Source organism: Gossypium hirsutum, unplaced genomic scaffold (genome assembly GCF_007990345.1).
Source record: "Gossypium hirsutum isolate 1008001.06 unplaced genomic scaffold, Gossypium_hirsutum_v2.1 scaffold_666, whole genome shotgun sequence".
NCBI lineage: Eukaryota > Viridiplantae > Streptophyta > Magnoliopsida > Malvales > Malvaceae > Gossypium > Gossypium hirsutum.
In genome coordinates, this window is record NW_024403187.1 from 2,339 (window position 1) to 21,556 (window position 19,218).

The window sequence follows — 19,218 nt, forward strand, 5'->3', positions numbered from 1 at the left end:
GTTCTTACCAGAAACATGTTACCTAGTTCTCGTAGGATGAGACCCGCAAGTCATGACCTATGAAAACATGGAAGAGTAACAGTTAAAAAGACAATGAACTTTATACCCATATGCCATTTGATTTATGGATATAAGCTCCCTGGTTGTTGAGATTATTCATGCTGGAGCTCTACTCAAAATTCATTGCTTGAAATATGGCTCCAATTTGGTCGAATATTATTCTAGACGCTCCAACTCGGCTCGTGGTAAAATCAAACTATTTAAGCTTGGTTAGAAAAAGTATTTACATATTCGAGCTTAAATTTGAACCCGTTTCGTATACGACATAGTAATCTAATATTAAAAATATTGAAAATGTATTATTAATAAAAAAAACTCGATCGAGCTCGCGAGCTGCTCAAATCAAGTAATAAGGTACTCAAACATGGCTCACTTGATAACTCAAGCTGCGCATGCTTGAAACGATTTCGAATTTCTTTCGAATAACATGCGAGCACAAGTGCCTTGTTTATACCCCTATCGAACGCCTACCAAATCCAACACTCATCTGATTTCGAGAATCCACTAAGAATTTCTCCAATTAAGAAGTAAGGATAGAGCAGATAATGAAGATTTAAAACATAGTTTATGGCTCAAAATACATAATATATACATAAATTTTACATTAATAGTAACATAAATGTTAACTAAGACGCACAAGAAATCTTTACTCTAGTACATACATTATAAATAAAAATATGGATCAAGTGATTAATCAGTATCAGACCAGTAGATATCCATCCCGCCCCAGTCGCTCTCAGGCACTCCAAGAGCCTTCCAAACTGCTTTCGAGGCATCAACAATGTTGTTAGGGCAAGGGGGCTGATAATCATGGTCCGAATCGCATCCCATAGTAGAATCGCATTCATCCACAACTTTAGCCCTCACAGATCTTCCATTGCCATGGATGTTGATATAATTCAAACACCTCTTTCCGTTGTTATACCACCCTGTAGAAAGTGCCACCACAGGGTCATCATCGGAGTGGTACTGGTTGTCACATTCAGATGGTGCACCACCGTCTCCATCTGGCTCAAAGCTGTTAAGCGTCAGTGTTGCTTTCGTTTGGCTTGATACAGGGGGTGAACATTTGTATGTCGTGTACCACTTGCCATCCTTGCAACAATCAGAATCATTTTCCTGGTTGCATTGCCCTGGTGGAGGGGTTTCCCTTTGATCTTGCCACTAGGGCTGCACGTCTGTGCTTCAACACTAAGAAAAAGAAGAAGAATGCAAAGGAGAGGAAAGACAGTCGAACAAATTACTTGCTTCTTCATTTTTATCTTCTTTAAGTCACTTCTGTTTAGATGTTTTAGTGCAGAAAACTTCAAGTGGTAAAAGCAATATATAGAGATCTTAGCAATGAGTAATTTAAAATATTGGTCTTTCACTATGAAAATTTATGATGGACTGAAGCTGATAAAATTGTATTTTATCATTTACCCAAATTTTGTAATATATTTATCATTCAGAAGCATCTATGTGGGAGGTTCCTGCAGGTTTGGTTCACTTTTAGTTTATTTTCTTAAAATTTCTTATGGCAGCTATTTGTTGATGAAGATCAAAGGGGCTTTAGATTATACTTGTCAGCAAATCATTTTACTGGCTGATGCCTAAATTGGATGGATTTGAAGATGGTTACACTTAGCTTTTCATTTCCATAAGAGTTTTGCAATGAAAATTATTTTCTATACATACATTACACGTATACTTCTTTACAATATTTATATATTGTAGTGTTAGAATTTCTGTCTCAAATTCCGTTCACAGGAAAGAACCAAGGCGAAAGAGCCAAAGGAGGAGCGATAAGTATATAAACCTTGACAAAGTAACTTTCCTAGTTAAAGCAGCAGCATATAATATTGTTTTAATTGGCAGACCAGAATTTGAAATTTGGTCCGAAATGTGCATATAAAAATATTAAGCACCAAAATTAGATTTGGGTAAAAAATTTAACTCAATAATTTCTGGACCAGAAACCCAATTCAACTTTTAGTTTTATAATATATTATATAATTTATTTCATATAAAAATTTAATTTATAATAGTATACAATTCTACAGTATAAACATTAAAATATGTTGTCTTTAATATTAAAATAAAATAATTTTAAAACGTTAAATAAAAATAAAATATTTTTTGTCAAACAAATTGCATACTAAAACATACTCGAATTTAGTTTTTGATTACGTGTCAGGCTCTGGTTGACTCAGACAATTATTTCAAACGGCAATCCACGGAAGGACCAATAATGTTAACATAATGAAAGTTCAAGTAGAACTTCTGACAAAAAAGGAAAATTTTGAAGTACATATATTGAAAAAGCGCTACAGTTTGGTGACCATTTTTTATTTTAAGGCTTTTTAGTAGGATGAAATTCTCTAAGAACGGCATCTGTGTCAACATTTGTGAAATTGTTCAAGTCAAGAGACAATCTGTCGTCTCTTTCATAGCACGGTACGCCATAGTACTTGCAAATGGCGGCGGAAATATCAATGTTAGCATGCCTGACGTTTACTCGGTCATACGTACCAATTTTTAAATTGGATTAAAACTCTAGCACAACATGTAATACCCTAAACCCGGCCTAAACGTCCAGACCAAGTCCAGTGAGTTACATTGTCGGTATTAGGAAAACTGCATTTATAAACACAACCAAAATGAAATCATTCAACATTTTATAACTAACACAAAAATTAACTAACTATTTAATCTTCCCAACCATCATACTATCAGAGAAAGCTGAGATTACTAATGGTAAGATTTAAAGTAAAGATAATCGAAAGCTTGAGAGCCACCTGAAATCCAATTAACAACGAAATGAGTTGTGAACCCAATGCATAAAAGATGTACATTCAATTAAAGTAGATTTATAAGATAATTCTCAAATCCTAAGATTCAGCTAGATAACAGAAGCAATTCTAGTTTCAGGTATAGAACAGATCAGATACATATGCAGTTTTTCCTAGCCCCATCTGCTACACACCATCTCCGATCATCCCAACACACCATTAAAGGCGTTTAATGCCCAACCAACCCTGTCAAAACCATTTTTTTGAAAACAAAAATTAGTAGTCGACTTAAAAATAAAAATTAGAGTCGCTACCGATCTTTTCTTGATGTGTGATCGGACCACTTTGAAAACAATTATAGGTCTACAAACTTTGAGAAAATAGGCTCGGGAGTCAATTACGCACGAGGACGGGTTAGCACATTTATAACACCCAATATTGGTACCGAATTGATTGTTTAATTTCTTAGTGTCAAAAATTTGAAATGATTTCAAAATACAATCCTTTTAACTTGGAATAAATTGAATTACATGATAAGACACTCTTATTTCAAAGAAATAAAATGCCAAACCTAGTGAGTTAGGGCGCAACATTTTTAATCTTCAAAATTAAGTTTATCTTTTAACTCTTTAAAACCTATGCATTTTGAGAAGGATATCTGGTTATTTGGGTCAAATGAAAAATCAAAACCCGGTAAGTTAGGGTTCAGTTTCCCAAAATTCCTAAATACCGAATATTGCTTTTATTGATAACACTTTAGAATAATGTATTTTTATTTATTAATTATATATTTATTCTGAGTATGATCCTGCTAATTTGAGCTATTTATGATCTTTTATCTCATAGGGACTAAATTTGAGGCAAAAGTAAAATTAAGGGCCAAAAGTGTGAATTTAGAAATAAAATGGGCCGATGTGCGACACAAGGAAAAGTTGGTGCCAAAAGTGCAAGCATGGAGGACACAAGGGTTGAAATGCAAAAAGAAGAGATTTTATTCTATTAAAACTCTATTTTAATTATATTAGGATAATTAATATTGAGATAATTATTAAGGATTATTTTTAGCATTTTATTTTATTTATCTTTATTTATCTTCAATTAAATGTATTTATCTTTTAAGAATTTAAGTAGGGTTAGACTATCTCCCCTAGCACTATAAATATGGGGTGAAGTGACTCAAAAGAGATCCATCTTTTATTTATTTCCTGTAAACACTCTCTCCCCAAAAGTCTAAGCTTTTGTTCTTCTCATATTTCTTTTCAATAAAATCTCCATTTTTATTTTATTTATTTTCTTTTCCACCACAACCATGAGCCACTAAACCCATCTAGCCAAAAGTTGTCAAAAATCCCCAAAAGGGCTCATGAGGCTTAGAATCCGTACTTTGCCTTCTAAACTAGTATTCATTGTTTCTCTGCACTATGGGCTGACCTTCCGTCCATGTCCCTTAAGAAGTAAGCTTTTCAACGTATGCAAAGGCGGCCGCTTTGTATGTTTTGAGAAGGTTGCACAGTCGGTTCGTTAGCTTACTGCGTCAGAGGTTGGTGAGCCCAAGAGACAAAATGGCATAGGATTCGCCCTTGAGAATCATTGATCTAGCATAAGACGATCCCACTGAAGCGATTGTTGGCTAGAGTCAGGTTCCACCAAATCGTAACTCTAAATCCTTGGAGCTAGTGGTTGTAGGTGTCCTCTTCCACTATAACTAGCTTATTCGGTTTGGGAAGGATCATCTAAAAGCTGAGGATTGAACCCAAGGCGGAACGAGACAACTGGAGGCTGGAATCTCCCCTAAGAATTTTCTTTCTCTCAACTCTATTTTTAATTTCTAAATTTTCGATTCAATATTCTTAATTATGTTTTTATTTTTTATTTTTTTCCAGATCCAAACCTTTAATTCTGTTATTTTTTTATTTTCAGGAACGCAGGTTTCTTATGCAAGATTTTGCTTGGGATTTCATTGAACAAGATATTGGGCAAATCCAGTCCCTGAGGATTTGACCCTACTTTCCTTTTACTATTCTTTTTCATTATTTACTAGGGATAGGATATTTTTGGTGCTTTCAACGACCGCATCAAATTTTGGCGCCGTTGCCGGGGATTGGCAATGTACTAATCTTGTTTTTTATTTCTTATGACCAGATCTGCTCCAGGTACTCTTGCGTTCGATTCAGAAATTGAGAAGATTGCTAAAGCCAATCGTAAGGAGACAAAGTTACGAAAAAAGCAGTCAGCAGTGCTTGGACTCAAAGTAATCCACCGTTAGAAATCGAAGTCGACAACGAAGCTGAGTCTAGGGTTAACGAAAACCCGACTCGAACACTTGAAAGCGAAAAAGTAGAAGTCGACTCACCAGAAGAAGTGCTTAACGCTAGGGTTAACGAAAACCCAAATTTAGCACACCAACCAATGGCTCAAACGTTTCGGCAACTGGCCGAAGCTCCGACCGAACAACCGGAATTGTGCATCACGTTTCCTACTGTGGATACTAATTTTGAGTTGAAGTTAGGTTTCATCTAGTTACTGCGAACTTATCGTGTGTTGCAAAATGAAAATCCCCACAAGCATCTGAAAGAATTTCATATGGTTTGTCTTAGAATGAAACCTCAGGGGGTAACTGAGGATCAGATTAAATTGCATGCCTTCCCTTTCTCCCTAGCAGATTCCGCTAAGAAATGGTTATTTTATTTACCCCCTGGGTCTATTACAACTTGGGCTAACCTATCTCGTTTGTTTCTGAAAAGGTTTTTTCCTACGTCTCGAGTAGTTGAGCTAAGAAGAGAAATCGTTGGAATAAGGCAAAAAGAAGCTGAGTCCCTTTATGATTATTGGGAGCGGTTTAAGAAGTTATGTGCAAGCTGCCCATAACATGGTATAACGGAGAAATCTCTCCTCCAATATTTTTACGAAGGTTTGAAACCCATGGAGATGAATATGGTAGACGCTGCTAGTTGAGGAGCATTGGTCAACATGACTCCCCAACAAGCGAGAGACTTGATCTCCATGATGGCTGCAAATTCTCAGCAGTTTCGAGCTAATACTGAACCCCCTAGAAGGGTTCACCAGCTAAGTAATTCAACCTTAGAGGATAAAGTTGATAGACTTACTAATATGGTAAACTCTCTTATTGCAGAAAAAGTGAAAACGGCTCGGTTATGCGGAATATGTGCTACACCTGATCACGCAACTGATGCGTGTCCCAGTTTGTATGATGATACCATGGCCCATCTTGATGCTGTTGGAAATTTCCCTGGGTCGATGCTAATACCTACAACCCAAGGTGGAAGGATCATCCTAACTTAAGTTATGGGGCCAATCTACGAAATAACCAGCCATACTAAAATTTGTTTTTACAACAGTCGCAAGGTTCGGGTAATTTTCTAGAAACTATGGTCAATGAGTTAGCAGCTAATGTTCTTGATTTTCAACAGCAAACTCTTAATTTCCAAAAAGAGACGAAGGATTTCCAACAGAAAACTGAGACATCCATCAGAGAGTTCACTACATCGATCGAGAAATTAACCTCTCAAGGGAAGCTGCCGTCACAAACAGAACCAAACCCTAGACAAAATGCAAATGTAGTGACGTTATGAAGTGGAAAGGTACTGGAATCGATTCCTGACAGGAATCTTACCCAAGAAATTACCCAGAAAAAACTCAAAAAAGACGAACAAGTCCGACCGAAGCCTCAATTTCCTAAAAGTCAATCTCTATTTCCAAAACGATTCAACCAATGTCAAAGAGGTAAAGAGGACAAGGAAATCCTCGAAACATTTAGAAATCTCGAGATCAACATTCCGCTGTTGGACGCCATCAAGCAAATATCATGGTATGCTAAATTTCTTAAAGAACTTTGCACCAACAAGCAAAAATTAACAGGTAATGAAAGGGTGAATGTTGGTGAGAATGTATCCGCAGTGTTACAGTGAAAAATGCCGGCAAAATGCAAGGATAGGGGCATGTTTGCAATACCATGCAAAATAGGCCATTTGAGAATTAAAAAGGCTATGTGTGATCTAGGGGCTTCTATAAATGTAATGACGTCTTCTATTTATGAATCACTTAATGCGGGTTTTTTGACAAAAAATAGGTGTTATCATTCAATTGGCGGACAGGTCTGTTATGCATCCAGAAGGAGTCCTCGAGGATGTTCTGGTAAAAGTTAACGAGCTTATTTTCCCTGCAAATTTTTATGTGATCAAAATGGAGGGATAGCACTCCTGGATCTTCAAATCTCCTGCTGGGTCGACAGTTCCTTAGTACAGCTAGTACTAGAATTGATGTTCGAAGTGGAACTCTCACGATGGAGTTGATGGGAAGATCGTAAAGTTTAATGTCTATGACGCCATTAGCCATCCAAGCGAAATCTTGAGGGTAAATCGTATCGACACAATTGACTCTTTGGTGGAAGAGGATTTTGAGTCAATTTATGGAGATAATTCTAAACTTGATGAATTTGAATTTGTTAATAAGTTATTATCTCCAAATACTAAACTATTACCTTCTGTTATACAGGCGCCAGAGTTGGAGTTGAAACCGCTTCCTGAGCATCTGAAATATGTATTTTTTGGGAAGGTAATACCCTACCAGTCATAATCTCCAATAGACTCTCCACACATGAAGAGGAAAGTTTGGTTCATATACTAAAAAGTCATAAGGAGGCAATTGGCTGGACCATTGCAGACTTAAAAGGGATAAGCCCTTTGACGTTCACACACAAGATCTACTTGGAGAAAGACACGAAATCGAGGCGAGAGGCGCAAAGACGGCTAAATCTGAATATGATAGAGGTAGTAAAAAAGAAAATAATCAAGCTTCTGGATGCTGACGTAATTTACCCTATTTCTGATAGTAGGTGGGTAAGTCCGGTTCAAGTCGTGCCTAAGAAAACGGGCGTGACAGTAAAGAAAAATGTTGAAGGTGACTTGGTACCTACCCGAGTACAAAATGGGTGGCGCACATTGATTACAGGAAGTTGAACTCATACAGTAGAAATGATCATTTCCCTCTTCCTTTTATAGATCAAATGCTTGAAAGATTAGCTGGAAAAACTCACTTTTGTTGTCTTGATGGATACTCAGGTTTCTTTCAAATTCCAGTCGCACCGGAGGACCAAGAAAAGACCACTTTTACATACCCATTCGGTACATTTGCGTGCAAAAGGATGCCATTTGGTCTTTGCAATGCGCCGGCCACCTTCCAAAGATGCATGATGAGTATATTTTCTGAATATGTGGAAAAAATTATCGAAGTTTTTATGGATGATTTTACTGTATATGGGAGTTGTTTTGATGAATGCCTTAAAAACCTAAAGATAATTCTGAGTAGTTGCATAGAATTTAAACTTGTCTTGAATTATGAAAAGTATCATTTTATGGTAGACAAAGGTTTAATTCTGGGACATGTTGTTTCATCTAAAGGAATTGAGGTCGATAAGACCAAAATTTATATTATAAATTCTTTGCCTTATCCCTCCACTGTGAGGAAAATTCGTTCTTTCCTTGGCCATGCAGGGTTTTATAGGCGCTTCATAAAAAAATTCTCGAAGGTAGCTGAACCACTGTGTGAGTTGTTGCAGAAGGATAGGAAATTTCAGTTTGACCCAAAATGTAATGAGACATTTGATTCACTCAAGAAAAAGTTAGTCTTCGCTCCTATAGTGCAACCACCAGATTGGAAATACCCATTTAAAATTATGTGCGATGCCAGTGAGCGCAGTGTAGGAGCCGTGTTGGGCTAAAGGATAGACAAAGAACCACATGTCATATGTTATGCCTCGAAAACCCTAGATGCTGCGCAGAGCAACTACACCACTACAGAAAAAGAACTCTTAGCCGTTGTATTTGCTTTAGACAAAATTTGACCTTATTTATTGGGATCTAAAGTAATTATTTTTTCTGATCATGCATCCCTCAGGTACTTGATCTCGAAGAAGGAAGCAAAACTGAGGCTCATTAGTTGGATTTTGCTACTCTAAGAATTTGACATCGAGATTCAAGACAAAAGGGGATGCGAGAATTTAGTGGCTAGCCACTTAAGCAGAATAAGAGTACCTTTTGATGATGTCCCTATTAAGGAAGAATTCCCTAATGAGAGCCTATTCTTGACCAAGGTACGTCTCCCATGGTATGCAGATACAGTAAACTTTCTAGCCACAGGATCATTACCCACTGAGTTAGCACGTTCTACGAGGTACAAGTTCAGACACAATGCTCGATATTACATTTGAGACGACCCATACTTGTGGAAACACTTTTCAGACCAGATAATATGAAGATGTGTTCCAGAAACTGAGGTAACTTCTATAATTAATTTTTGTCATGCTGAAGATTGCGCAGGTCACTTTGGCCCTAAATAGACCGCTCATAAGATGTTAGAATGTGGGCTATATTGGCCTATAATTTTTTGTGATGCATATAACTTATGTAAGTCTTGTGATAGGTGCCAACATACAGGTAACTTCACTAAATGAAATCAAATGCCCCTTTCCCTGATTCATGTATGCGAAATCTTTTATGTATGGGGCATCGATTTCATGGGCCCATTTATTTCTTCATTTAGAAATGTATATATAATTCTAGCAATAGACTATGTTTTTAAATGGGTAGAAGCAAAGCCTACTCACAATGATAATGCCAAAACTGCTATGGAGTTTTTAAAACGAACTATTTTTTCCAGGTTTAGCACACCTCGATCCCTAATCAGTGGTCGTGGCACCCACTTTGCAATAAGGTCATGGAGGCACTGTTGGTAGAATACGGAGTCCACCACCGTATAGCTACGGCTTACCATCCCTAAACAAACGGTCAAGCTGAGGTCTCAAACAGGGAAATCAAGACTATTTTGGAGAAAATAGTTCGTCCTAACCGAAAGGATTGGAGCCTTCGGCTAAATGACGCACTTTGGGCCTATCGAACTGCGTATAAGGGACTGATTGGTATGACCCCGTATCGACTTGTTTTTGGTAAAGCTTGCCACCTTCTAGTCGAATTGGAACATAAAGCTTATTGGGCCATTCGACAATGTAACATGGAGTTAGAACCCGTAGGAAAGGCAAGGAAATTAGACATCCAAGAGTTAGAAGAAATTCGCAATGATGCCTATGAAAATGCTCACACTTACAAAGACAAGACAAAGTTGTTTCACAAAAAGAGAATAGCTCAGAAGAATTTTTCGGTAGGACAAAAAGTTTTACTTTATAACTCTGTGTTAAAGTTATTCCCAGGTAAGCTTCAATCACGATGGCAAGGACCTTTTATTGTTACTAAAGTGTTTACACATGGAGCAGTTGAAATAGAGAGTGAAGAATCTGGAAAGCGGTTCGTAGTCAATGGCCAACAGTTGAAGCCATTTTATGAGAATTTTCAAGCTCACACGGTTGAGAAAATCCATTTGGAACCACCATAGAATCAATAACGGCGTCGAGCTAACGACGTTAAACAAGCGCTTGTTGGGAGGCAACCCAATATTATTTTTATTTTTTATTTTTTTCTTTACTTTATTTATTACTTTATTTTATTTATTTTACTTATTTGGATATTAATAAATTTTTCTTCTTTTGCTTAGATAAAACATAGCAAAAATGAGAAGAAAACCGTTGAGCAACTCTTAGAGCGCATTGAGGCCCAACTTGAAACCTTTGGCCAGCAACTAACCGAGCTCATTGCCATTATATACGATCGACAGAAACAATACAGGGAGTTTTTCTAAAATTTTGTACCTATTTATTTCTTTTCATCCACATTGAGGACAATGTGGTTTCAGTAGGGGATGTACTCTTCATTATTACTATCATTTTCTGCTGTGATTTTGGTTGTTGTTGCTGTTGCTGTGATTATTTTTGGCTGGTGTTGCTTCTTGAGGCTCCATTTTGTCCATATTTATTTTTTTAGAACTTCCTGCCTCTTTTCATGCCCAAGATTTTTACCAAGAATTGCCTACTATTTGACCTACAAGCATGATTCTTGTTTTCTGAGAAAATTATGGATTTTCCATAATTGATGCCGTCTCCACTGTTTTATTCTTATTAGGCTAAAAATAATTGTGATTCATAAAGTTAACTTTATCTTGCTTTTCGTAAAATTGATCAAGTTTAATACAAAGTGGACACTTAATATGTTTGCATGCTAAAATATGTTGATGACTACTAAGGTAATTACTGAAACTTATTTTTGACACTTGATTTTTTTTCTCTAAAGTCCTCATAAAAAAAAGTTATTAATAAAATATCATTTAATGTTTCCGTGATTATGAGTGCAGCTTAAAAACATGACTGACTGAGTAACCGGGGTAGGGTGTTTGGGTTGTCATCCTATTTCGTGTCAAAAGGTTGTGTGACGTGTTAGGTAAAACTCCGCTAACCGGAATTCATTTTTAAGAACATGTTGGGCTGAGTAACCGGGGTGGGGTGCTTGGCTGTCATCTCTCTTCGCGTCAAAAGGTTCGATGTGTTCTTAAGAAAAAATTATAATAAATTAGGAGTTTGCTGGGCTGAGTAACCGGGGTGGGGTGCTTGGCTGTCATCTCTCTTCGCGTCAAAAGGTTTAGTATATTCCTAAAGCAGAAAAAAAAGAGAAAAAAAAGAAAAAAATATAATAATTTGGGGACTAAAGGAGGAAGCAAATAGGGTGTATTGGTAGGTTTGGTAATTTACCTAATTTTCATTAAATAATTCAAGTCGATTCTAATTTTTGTGTGTATTAAATGGAAAACTTTTTCTGTTTTACTTAAAGCAAGCTTAGGGTTTTCTTTATTTTTCATATGCATTTTTGACTGATTTTTATAAAAATTTGGAGTGGTATTTCTTTTATGGCAGAATCTAACTTTCACAGTAGATAGGAACCATACTTGAGGGCAAGCATGGGCTAAATAGGGGGAATTTGATAACACTCTAGAATAACATATTTTTATTTATTAATTATATATTTATTCTGACTATGATCTTTTATCTCATAGGGACTAAATTTGAGGCAAAAGTAAAATTAAGGGCCAAAAGCGTGAATTTAGAGATAAAATGGGCCAATGTGCGACATAAGGAAAAGTTGGTGCCAAAAGTGCAAGCATGGAGGACACAAGGGTTGAAATGCAAAAAGAAGAGATTTTATTCTATTAAAACTCTATTTTAAATATATTAGGATAATTAATATTGAGATAATTATTAAGGATTATTTTTAGGATTTTATTTTATTTATCTTTATTTATCTTCAATTAAATGTATTTATCTTTTAAGAATTTAAGTAGGATTAGACTATCTCCCCTAGCACTATAAATAGGGGGTGAAGTGACTCAAAAGAGATCCATCTTTTATTTTTTTCTGTAAACACTCTCTCCCAAAAGTCTAGGCTTTTGTTCTTCTCATATTTCTTTTCAATAAAATCTCCATTTTTATTTTATTTATTTTCTTTTCCACCACAACCATGAGCCACTAAACCCATCTAGCCAAAAGTTGTCAAAAATCCCCAAAAGGGCTCATGAGGCTTAGAATCCGTACTTAGCCTTCTCAATGAGTATTCATCGTTTCTCCACACTACGGGGCTGACCTTCCGTCCATGTCCCTTAAGAAGTAAGCTTTTCAACATATGCAAAGGCGGTCGCTTTGTATGTTTTGGGAAGGTTGCACAGTCGGTCTATTAGCTTACTACGTCAGAGGTTGGCGAGCCCAAGAGACAAAATGGCGTGGGATTCGCAGTTGAGAATCGTTGATCTAGCATAAGACGATCCCACAGAAGCGATTGTTGGCTAGAGACAGGTTCCGCCAAATCGTAAGTCTAAATCCTTGGAGCTAGTGGTTGGAGGCTGGAATCTCCCATAAGAATTTCCTTTCTCTCAACTCTATTTTTAATTTCTCAAATTTTCGATTTCAATATTCTTAATTATGTTTTTATTTTATTTTTTGTTTCCAGATCCAAACCTTTAATTCAATTATTTTTTTATTTTCAAGAACGCAGGTTTCTTGGGCAAGATTCTGCCTGGGATTTCACAGAACAAGATATTGTGCAAATCCAGTCCCTGTGGATTTGACCCTACTTCCCTTTTACTATTCTTTTTCATTATTTACTAGGGATAGGATATTTTTGGTGCTTTCAACGACCGCATCAAATTTTGGCGCCGTTAACGGGGACTGGTAATGTACTAATCTTGTTTTTTGTTTCTTATGACCAGATCTGCTCCAGGTACTCTTGCGTTCAATTCAGAAATTGAGAAGACTGCTAGAGCCAATCACATCCCATAGTATTTCAAAATTCCTAAATACCAAATATTGCATTTATTTTTAAAAATCCTTAGTTCGAGGTAGCAAAACGTCACATCCAGTGAGTTAGGATCTAACATTTTGAAATCCCGAAAGGCTTTATTTCAAAACTATACGGTTTTATTATAAAATAAATATTTAACTATCTAAATTCATCGAAAAGAATTGAAGCTCAGTAAGTTAGGGCACAATTCTCTCGAGAATCGTGAACACCGAGCATTTTGAAAATTTACGAAATAGAATGATTTAATGCCTGAATGAAACATAATCTTTTAAATCATGTAATGTGATTGACTGATAGTGTATATCCCGAAATGATAATTTGTGAAATAAAATGCTCGTTAATGGACAATAAATAAACAAACGATATAAATAAACAAAATAATCTCGCATCATATTGACAATCTTAAGCTAATGGATTAAAAGCTAATTTTAAAAGAAACACCATGGTAAATAGCATAAATACAATATAACAAGTTTTATGATATAGAAAAATGAATAGCAGGAAAGAAAGGAAATTAGAATCAAATAAATTATATATTAAAATAAACGGAGTAAAAAAAATATTATATGAAATGTTAATATGTAAATGAACTTTAAAGTATACTAAAATAGGTATATTTTTTAAAGAAATAAATTAAATATATATAAAGATAGATTTAAACAAATATATGTATTAAAGATGTCAACTAAAGAAATTAAGGTTAATGGTTATAATAATGCGAAAGTCATTGTATAGAATAAATATAACTGTACACATATATAAAAAATGGTCCATATAAAAACGTTTTAATGCAAAATTTCAAAACATGGAAATATATATAAATATGAGAAATATCGCAAATTTTAGCAATGATAGATATAATAATTTAAAAAAACGATAATACTTGATGAAGATAATGATATATGATAATTTTAAAATATTTAATACATAAAGTAATTAAAAAATAATACACGAAAATAATTTGGAATAGATAATTTTCATAGTGAATTAAAATAACCTATAGAAAATTGATATAATAAGTAAAATAGAAAATAAATAAAGCAATTTGAAAGTAAATCTTAAAATAAGAAATAAATTAAACTAAATAAAATGGATATATATATTAAAACAGACATTATATACAAAAATTTAAAATAAATAAGTAAAGCAATACACATAGTAAATTACAATGTAATGTAAATTAAAGCAATTTAAGGTAAAGTTCAAGGACTAGATCAAAATCAAAACAAATCTAGAAGGTAACAAACAGAATTAAAATAAAGGGATGGGCCAAGGTGCAGCAAGCAGGCAACATGGGGGATCATATCGGAAATATTCTGCCTCCCAAAACGCAGCACAGTGACAGAGACCAAAATGAAAGAACTCAAAACAAACAGGGTGAATTAAAAGAATAACAGATGAAATTGAAGTGGAGAGATAAAATCAAGGGATCAAATGCGCAAATAACCCTTACGAACCCAGAACGCGCGGATCTAATCTTGTTCGGGTCGGTCATCGGGTCTCACCCCTAATACGATGTCATTTTGAAACCATAGAAGCAGGTTAAAATAGCGTCGTCGAACAATTTGTATAAAATAAAAGAACTAGACGACCTCAGGCCATTTGAGATAGCTGAAAACCTAGCTGCCAGTTGCTAGGAGACCCAAGCCTCTCTGGCCTTTCGATCTCCGCCAGACTCCGATTACAACGGAGTAAGCGAAATCCAGCCACCAGTAAGTCCTTGTTCCTTTCTTTTCTTTTTATGCGATTAATGAAACCAGAAAGAAAGAACCCAGAAAACAACTAAAAGAAAAAAGAAAAATCACCTTAAAAAAACTTAGTCTTTTGCTTTTGATTGATTTTTTTAATTTTCTGATACAATCCTGTAAAAAACTTACAAAGGCTCTTCCTTTTGTTTATAACCCAAAAAAAGAAAATAAAATCAAAATAAAATATACAATTATCCTTTTCTTTTTACTGCACTATTTTTGTGTGATTTGTAGTTACGGCGTACGGAGGTGCGTGGCGTGGAGGCGTGGTACGTGGCGGTAGCGCACGTGCGAGGGCAGAGGCTGGGTCCTAGTTGCTGCAGCACTGAAGCAATATGTGGCTAGGGTTTCTGGTTCTATTCTGGTGTTGGGCCGTATGGTAGTTTGGCTAGGGATTGTATTTGGGTTTGTAATTGGGTTTGGGTTTGGTTAGCTGGGCTAGGTATCCTAGTTTCTGTTTGACACGTTTATAGAGATGCAGACTAGCTGCTAGATTGAAATGCAACAAAGCACCAGATTCATATATATGCATTGCGGCTTAGCCACTGATTCAGAGCAGATTACTTCCTCCTTCACAATATCCCAACCTATGCAATTGCAAACTGCAAATATCAACGACAGCTGTTTAGTCATTCCAATTCAATTCAAAAATAGATAATACTGATCAGTATTATTAAGAGCCATCATTACACATGCATTTATATAATTCATATCTCAGTCTCAGAGCATCAAATAGTCCTCATATAATTAAATTCAAATCATAAATACATTGTGGACGTCAGTGCTTGTGTTAGACAACACTCAATGCCTCAAAACTAAGGTCCGGATCCTATTTATATGCCACACGGCCTGGCACATGCCCATGTGCTTGCCCGTGTGGCTCACACAGCCTGACACACGTCCATGTTTTCTGTCCACGTGGTTTTAAATCATAAATAGTGAGTCACACGGCTTGTACATGACTTGGGAACATGCCCGTGTGGACCAATTTTTAAATTGGAGTAAACTCTAGCACTACAGGTACACTGGCAGCTTGCTTTGGAATCAATCAAAAAATTATCCGAACGATGAAAGTGTACATCGTCCTATATCTCATCATTAAACGAGGAGGCTGGATCAAAATCATGTTCAGGGATGAACGTACGTCCCTGAATTGTTTGATAAAAAATCGTGGCCTCTTGCTATGCAAATTTAACACCATCGTATTTTGACGACAAATCGAAGCGGTGTGGGAACGAGATTGTTTACGCATTCTCAGGGGCATTCTTTTAATTTTCACACTTAAAGTCAATAAAAATAAACTCAATATCCAATGGAAAGCAGTCAATACGTAAATTAAAACGTTAAAATGGAAATAAGAAAAAAAGTAATAATAAATAAATGGAAAGAAACTTAAATCGTATTGATTGTTGTAGTCGAATGGATTGAATTGAGAAGTGTCGTGTTCCTAGGCCAAAATGGTGTGATACTTGCAAAAGAAGAAAACTAACAAAAGGTAAAGTAAAAAAAAGAAGAAATTGATCATGAATCGAAGTGTAACCTCTTAAACTCGGCCTAGACGTTATGGTCGAATCGGGAAGGCCGCATTCGACACCTTAATGTTGAACCTACCTTAACGATAGTTAAAAACCTTCAAGTACTCCCTTTTATAATACCGTGGTTTCTATTGTTAGCTTTGGAAAAACGTTCATTTACTTAGTCCAACCATGTTTAGGTTGAATTAGTGAATTAGGTGAAGTTAAAAAAAAAACCCACTATCGGCGTTGCCTTCAAAAATTCATTTTGTTATCTTCTCAGTAGGGGAAATGTACCATTACCGGTCAAATTATTAATTTAGCATATACCATGCATAGTCCATTCAACATATTTATAAAATATTGTGTATCGATACCTATGCATGTCATACATGCATGAAAAACCCCAAATCTCAAACAGTTCCAAACCACAGTTTAAAGAAACTTTACAATCCAAAATCGAATAATAATAATAAATAAGCTAAAATATAATTAAATTAAAATAATTTGACGAAGTAAAGTCCGAGGTCCTTCGTACGTTCGCATGCCAATTCTGATCCTAAGTTGAGATAGTAAGGTGAGCTTAACAAGCTCAATGTGAGACTAAACAAGCAAGTATTAAGCATTAATACAAGCAATTCTTAAAGGTACCAATAGCAAAATCAAACATTACCATTAATAATTTCAAATGCACATGATCGGAAAAATGCACATGTGAGATCCTACCCATACCATCGCTACACACCATGAGTTCCCCAGAACCCGTCTGCCAAACTCCAATGTATGTGAGGAGCGCTCAAAGTGGTAAAACCACCAATAAACAAATGCATTAAAACTTCCAAATAAATAATGCGATATAATCGCCAATCCCTTGGTACTCCAAACAGTGCACTACTAAATATATCGGCTTAATATGCTGTCGGTACTTACGAACTCCCGTCAATCACAAAATCTCATCCAATACATGCAATAGTCAACAAATTCATACATAATCATATTCAATACTTTTTGCATTATTCGACATGTTCACATGTCCTCAATAATCTCATACTTTCAGTAAAAGGAAGCAGTGTTCCAATTTTCAAATTACCATTAAGATGGTATCTATCAAAGCGTTCAATTCACATACTTTACGAATTTCACTGTGTAGCAATAGCAACCTCACATATATATATTATAGTAATATTTCATGCATTTAAATCATGCATAAACCTAATATCTCAACATTTCATACCATTCAATCAAACATTCTCATATCACATAATATAATATGCATAACAGTCTCAATTACACATTCATACAGTCAAACTAGTAATGTTGCCAACACAACAATCTTTAAGGCTCGAAACGGACCTGGTTCGACCATTTACAAAACTAAAATTTTGGCTATTAAGTTAAACCAATCAGCAAACTAATTTATCAAATATAACATGACATTTATCATTATCAACAAAATTTACAAGATTAGGACCCACACCTTATTTTCGCTTTCTCGCAACACCCTAGTGAATCTTTCAATTTTCCTTTAATAAACCTTTATACAATCCTAAACTAAATTAGTATAAATTCAATCAATTTACCATTTAACCAACTCTAAATCACCCACTTATGGGTGAAACCAATTTCAAATTAATAACTATTTATGAATTCAAACTAGTTCGATTTCTTAGCATGTATCGATGCGAACTGTACGTACGATCGCTTTCGGCTTTACGGTTGATTCGGGGTGTTTGGGTCAGCACCTAATTCAATAATATACTGGAAAATAAGTATCTAATAATGATTAAATTCCTTCACTTAATCAACCATAACCTTACCGTACAACTATGTCGAAACAAAATTAATTTACGCTAATTGCACTTACGCTTCTCGATTTTTGAGTTTCGATGCCCAATGATCATAAAGTTCCCCCTATTGAATGTTTTATAATGATTGAGGTTTCAAGAACTCAAATTATGGCGAATTAAATGGGAAAGATTCAAGAACAAAACAGCCCCTAATCTACAAATATGCGCACGCACCACCACCCATGGTGGTTGAAAATTGGGCTGAATTTTAAAATTGTTTGAGACCTCATTAAATACTGGAAAATACCTTTAAAAACATTTAAAATATCCCAAATTCCAGATCTGGAAATTTTAGTTGTTAATTGACAAGATTATCATAAATTGAGGAGAACAGAGATTACCAAGCTGTTTGAAGGAAAGACTGACACTTCTTGGCAAGTTTGGGATGATTTTGGAGTTCAATATTCATATTAGGCTAATTTATTTGGGGAAAATGAAGCAATATGTAAAGAAGATGGTCACAATCTTGCTGCAAAAAAAGAGAAGATGGTAAAAGGGGAGGTGTAGACAATGTGAACATGTAGGAAAATGGAAAGAAAAAAAAGTAAAGAAAAGAGGGGAGGGAGGTTAGGGACGGCTACGTAGAAGAAAAAACGATTCAAAGGCTGATTATTTTCATAAAAAATTAAATTATACTTTGGTTTACTAGGCTTAGATGGCAACCCACAAAAAAAAAAGAGAGAATTTGCAAAAATCAATTTATTTTGTAAGAGTTGAGACTTAACTTGAGACCTCAAACTAAATTTCATGCTTTTACATTAAATAACTAACCATTGAGTTAATTCTTTATTTTTGATATATATCTACATTTTGTGGAGTTAAATCTTGGATGTTACACGAAAGAAATTTGAAGGGGAGATTGAGAGAAATTAATAGGGGAAGAGTTTTTAAAGGTTTAGAATAAATGTTTTGGGGAAATAAGAGAAGGTTTAAGAGTTTTGGTGTATTTAGAGGCTTTAGGTTGCGATATTTGGAACTGGGTATTACGTGACCCAAGTTGGAACTGGGTATCACTTTTGAAATTT

The 19,218-nt window shown here is 35.3% G+C and overlaps 1 protein-coding gene and 1 pseudogene across 1 annotated transcript; one reads left to right on the forward strand and one right to left on the reverse strand.

Annotated features, from left to right (window-relative positions):
* Positions 1-607: 607 nt before the first annotated feature.
* Positions 608-1,364, reverse strand: LOC121226998 (kiwellin-1-like; annotated as a pseudogene).
* An 8,496-nt stretch (positions 1,365-9,860) lies between these two features.
* LOC107902618 (uncharacterized) lies at positions 9,861-10,238 on the forward strand. Its single transcript, XM_016828767.2, has one exon. It carries the CDS (start codon positions 9,861-9,863, stop codon positions 10,236-10,238), a length of 378 nt encoding a protein of 125 aa, XP_016684256.2.
* The last annotated feature ends 8,980 nt before the right edge of the window (positions 10,239-19,218 follow it).

Coding starts and splice junctions, on each gene's coding strand:
- LOC107902618 (XM_016828767.2), top strand. CDS start 9,861: ATGGAGTTAGAACCCGTAGGAAAGGCAAGGAAATTAGACATCCAAGAG.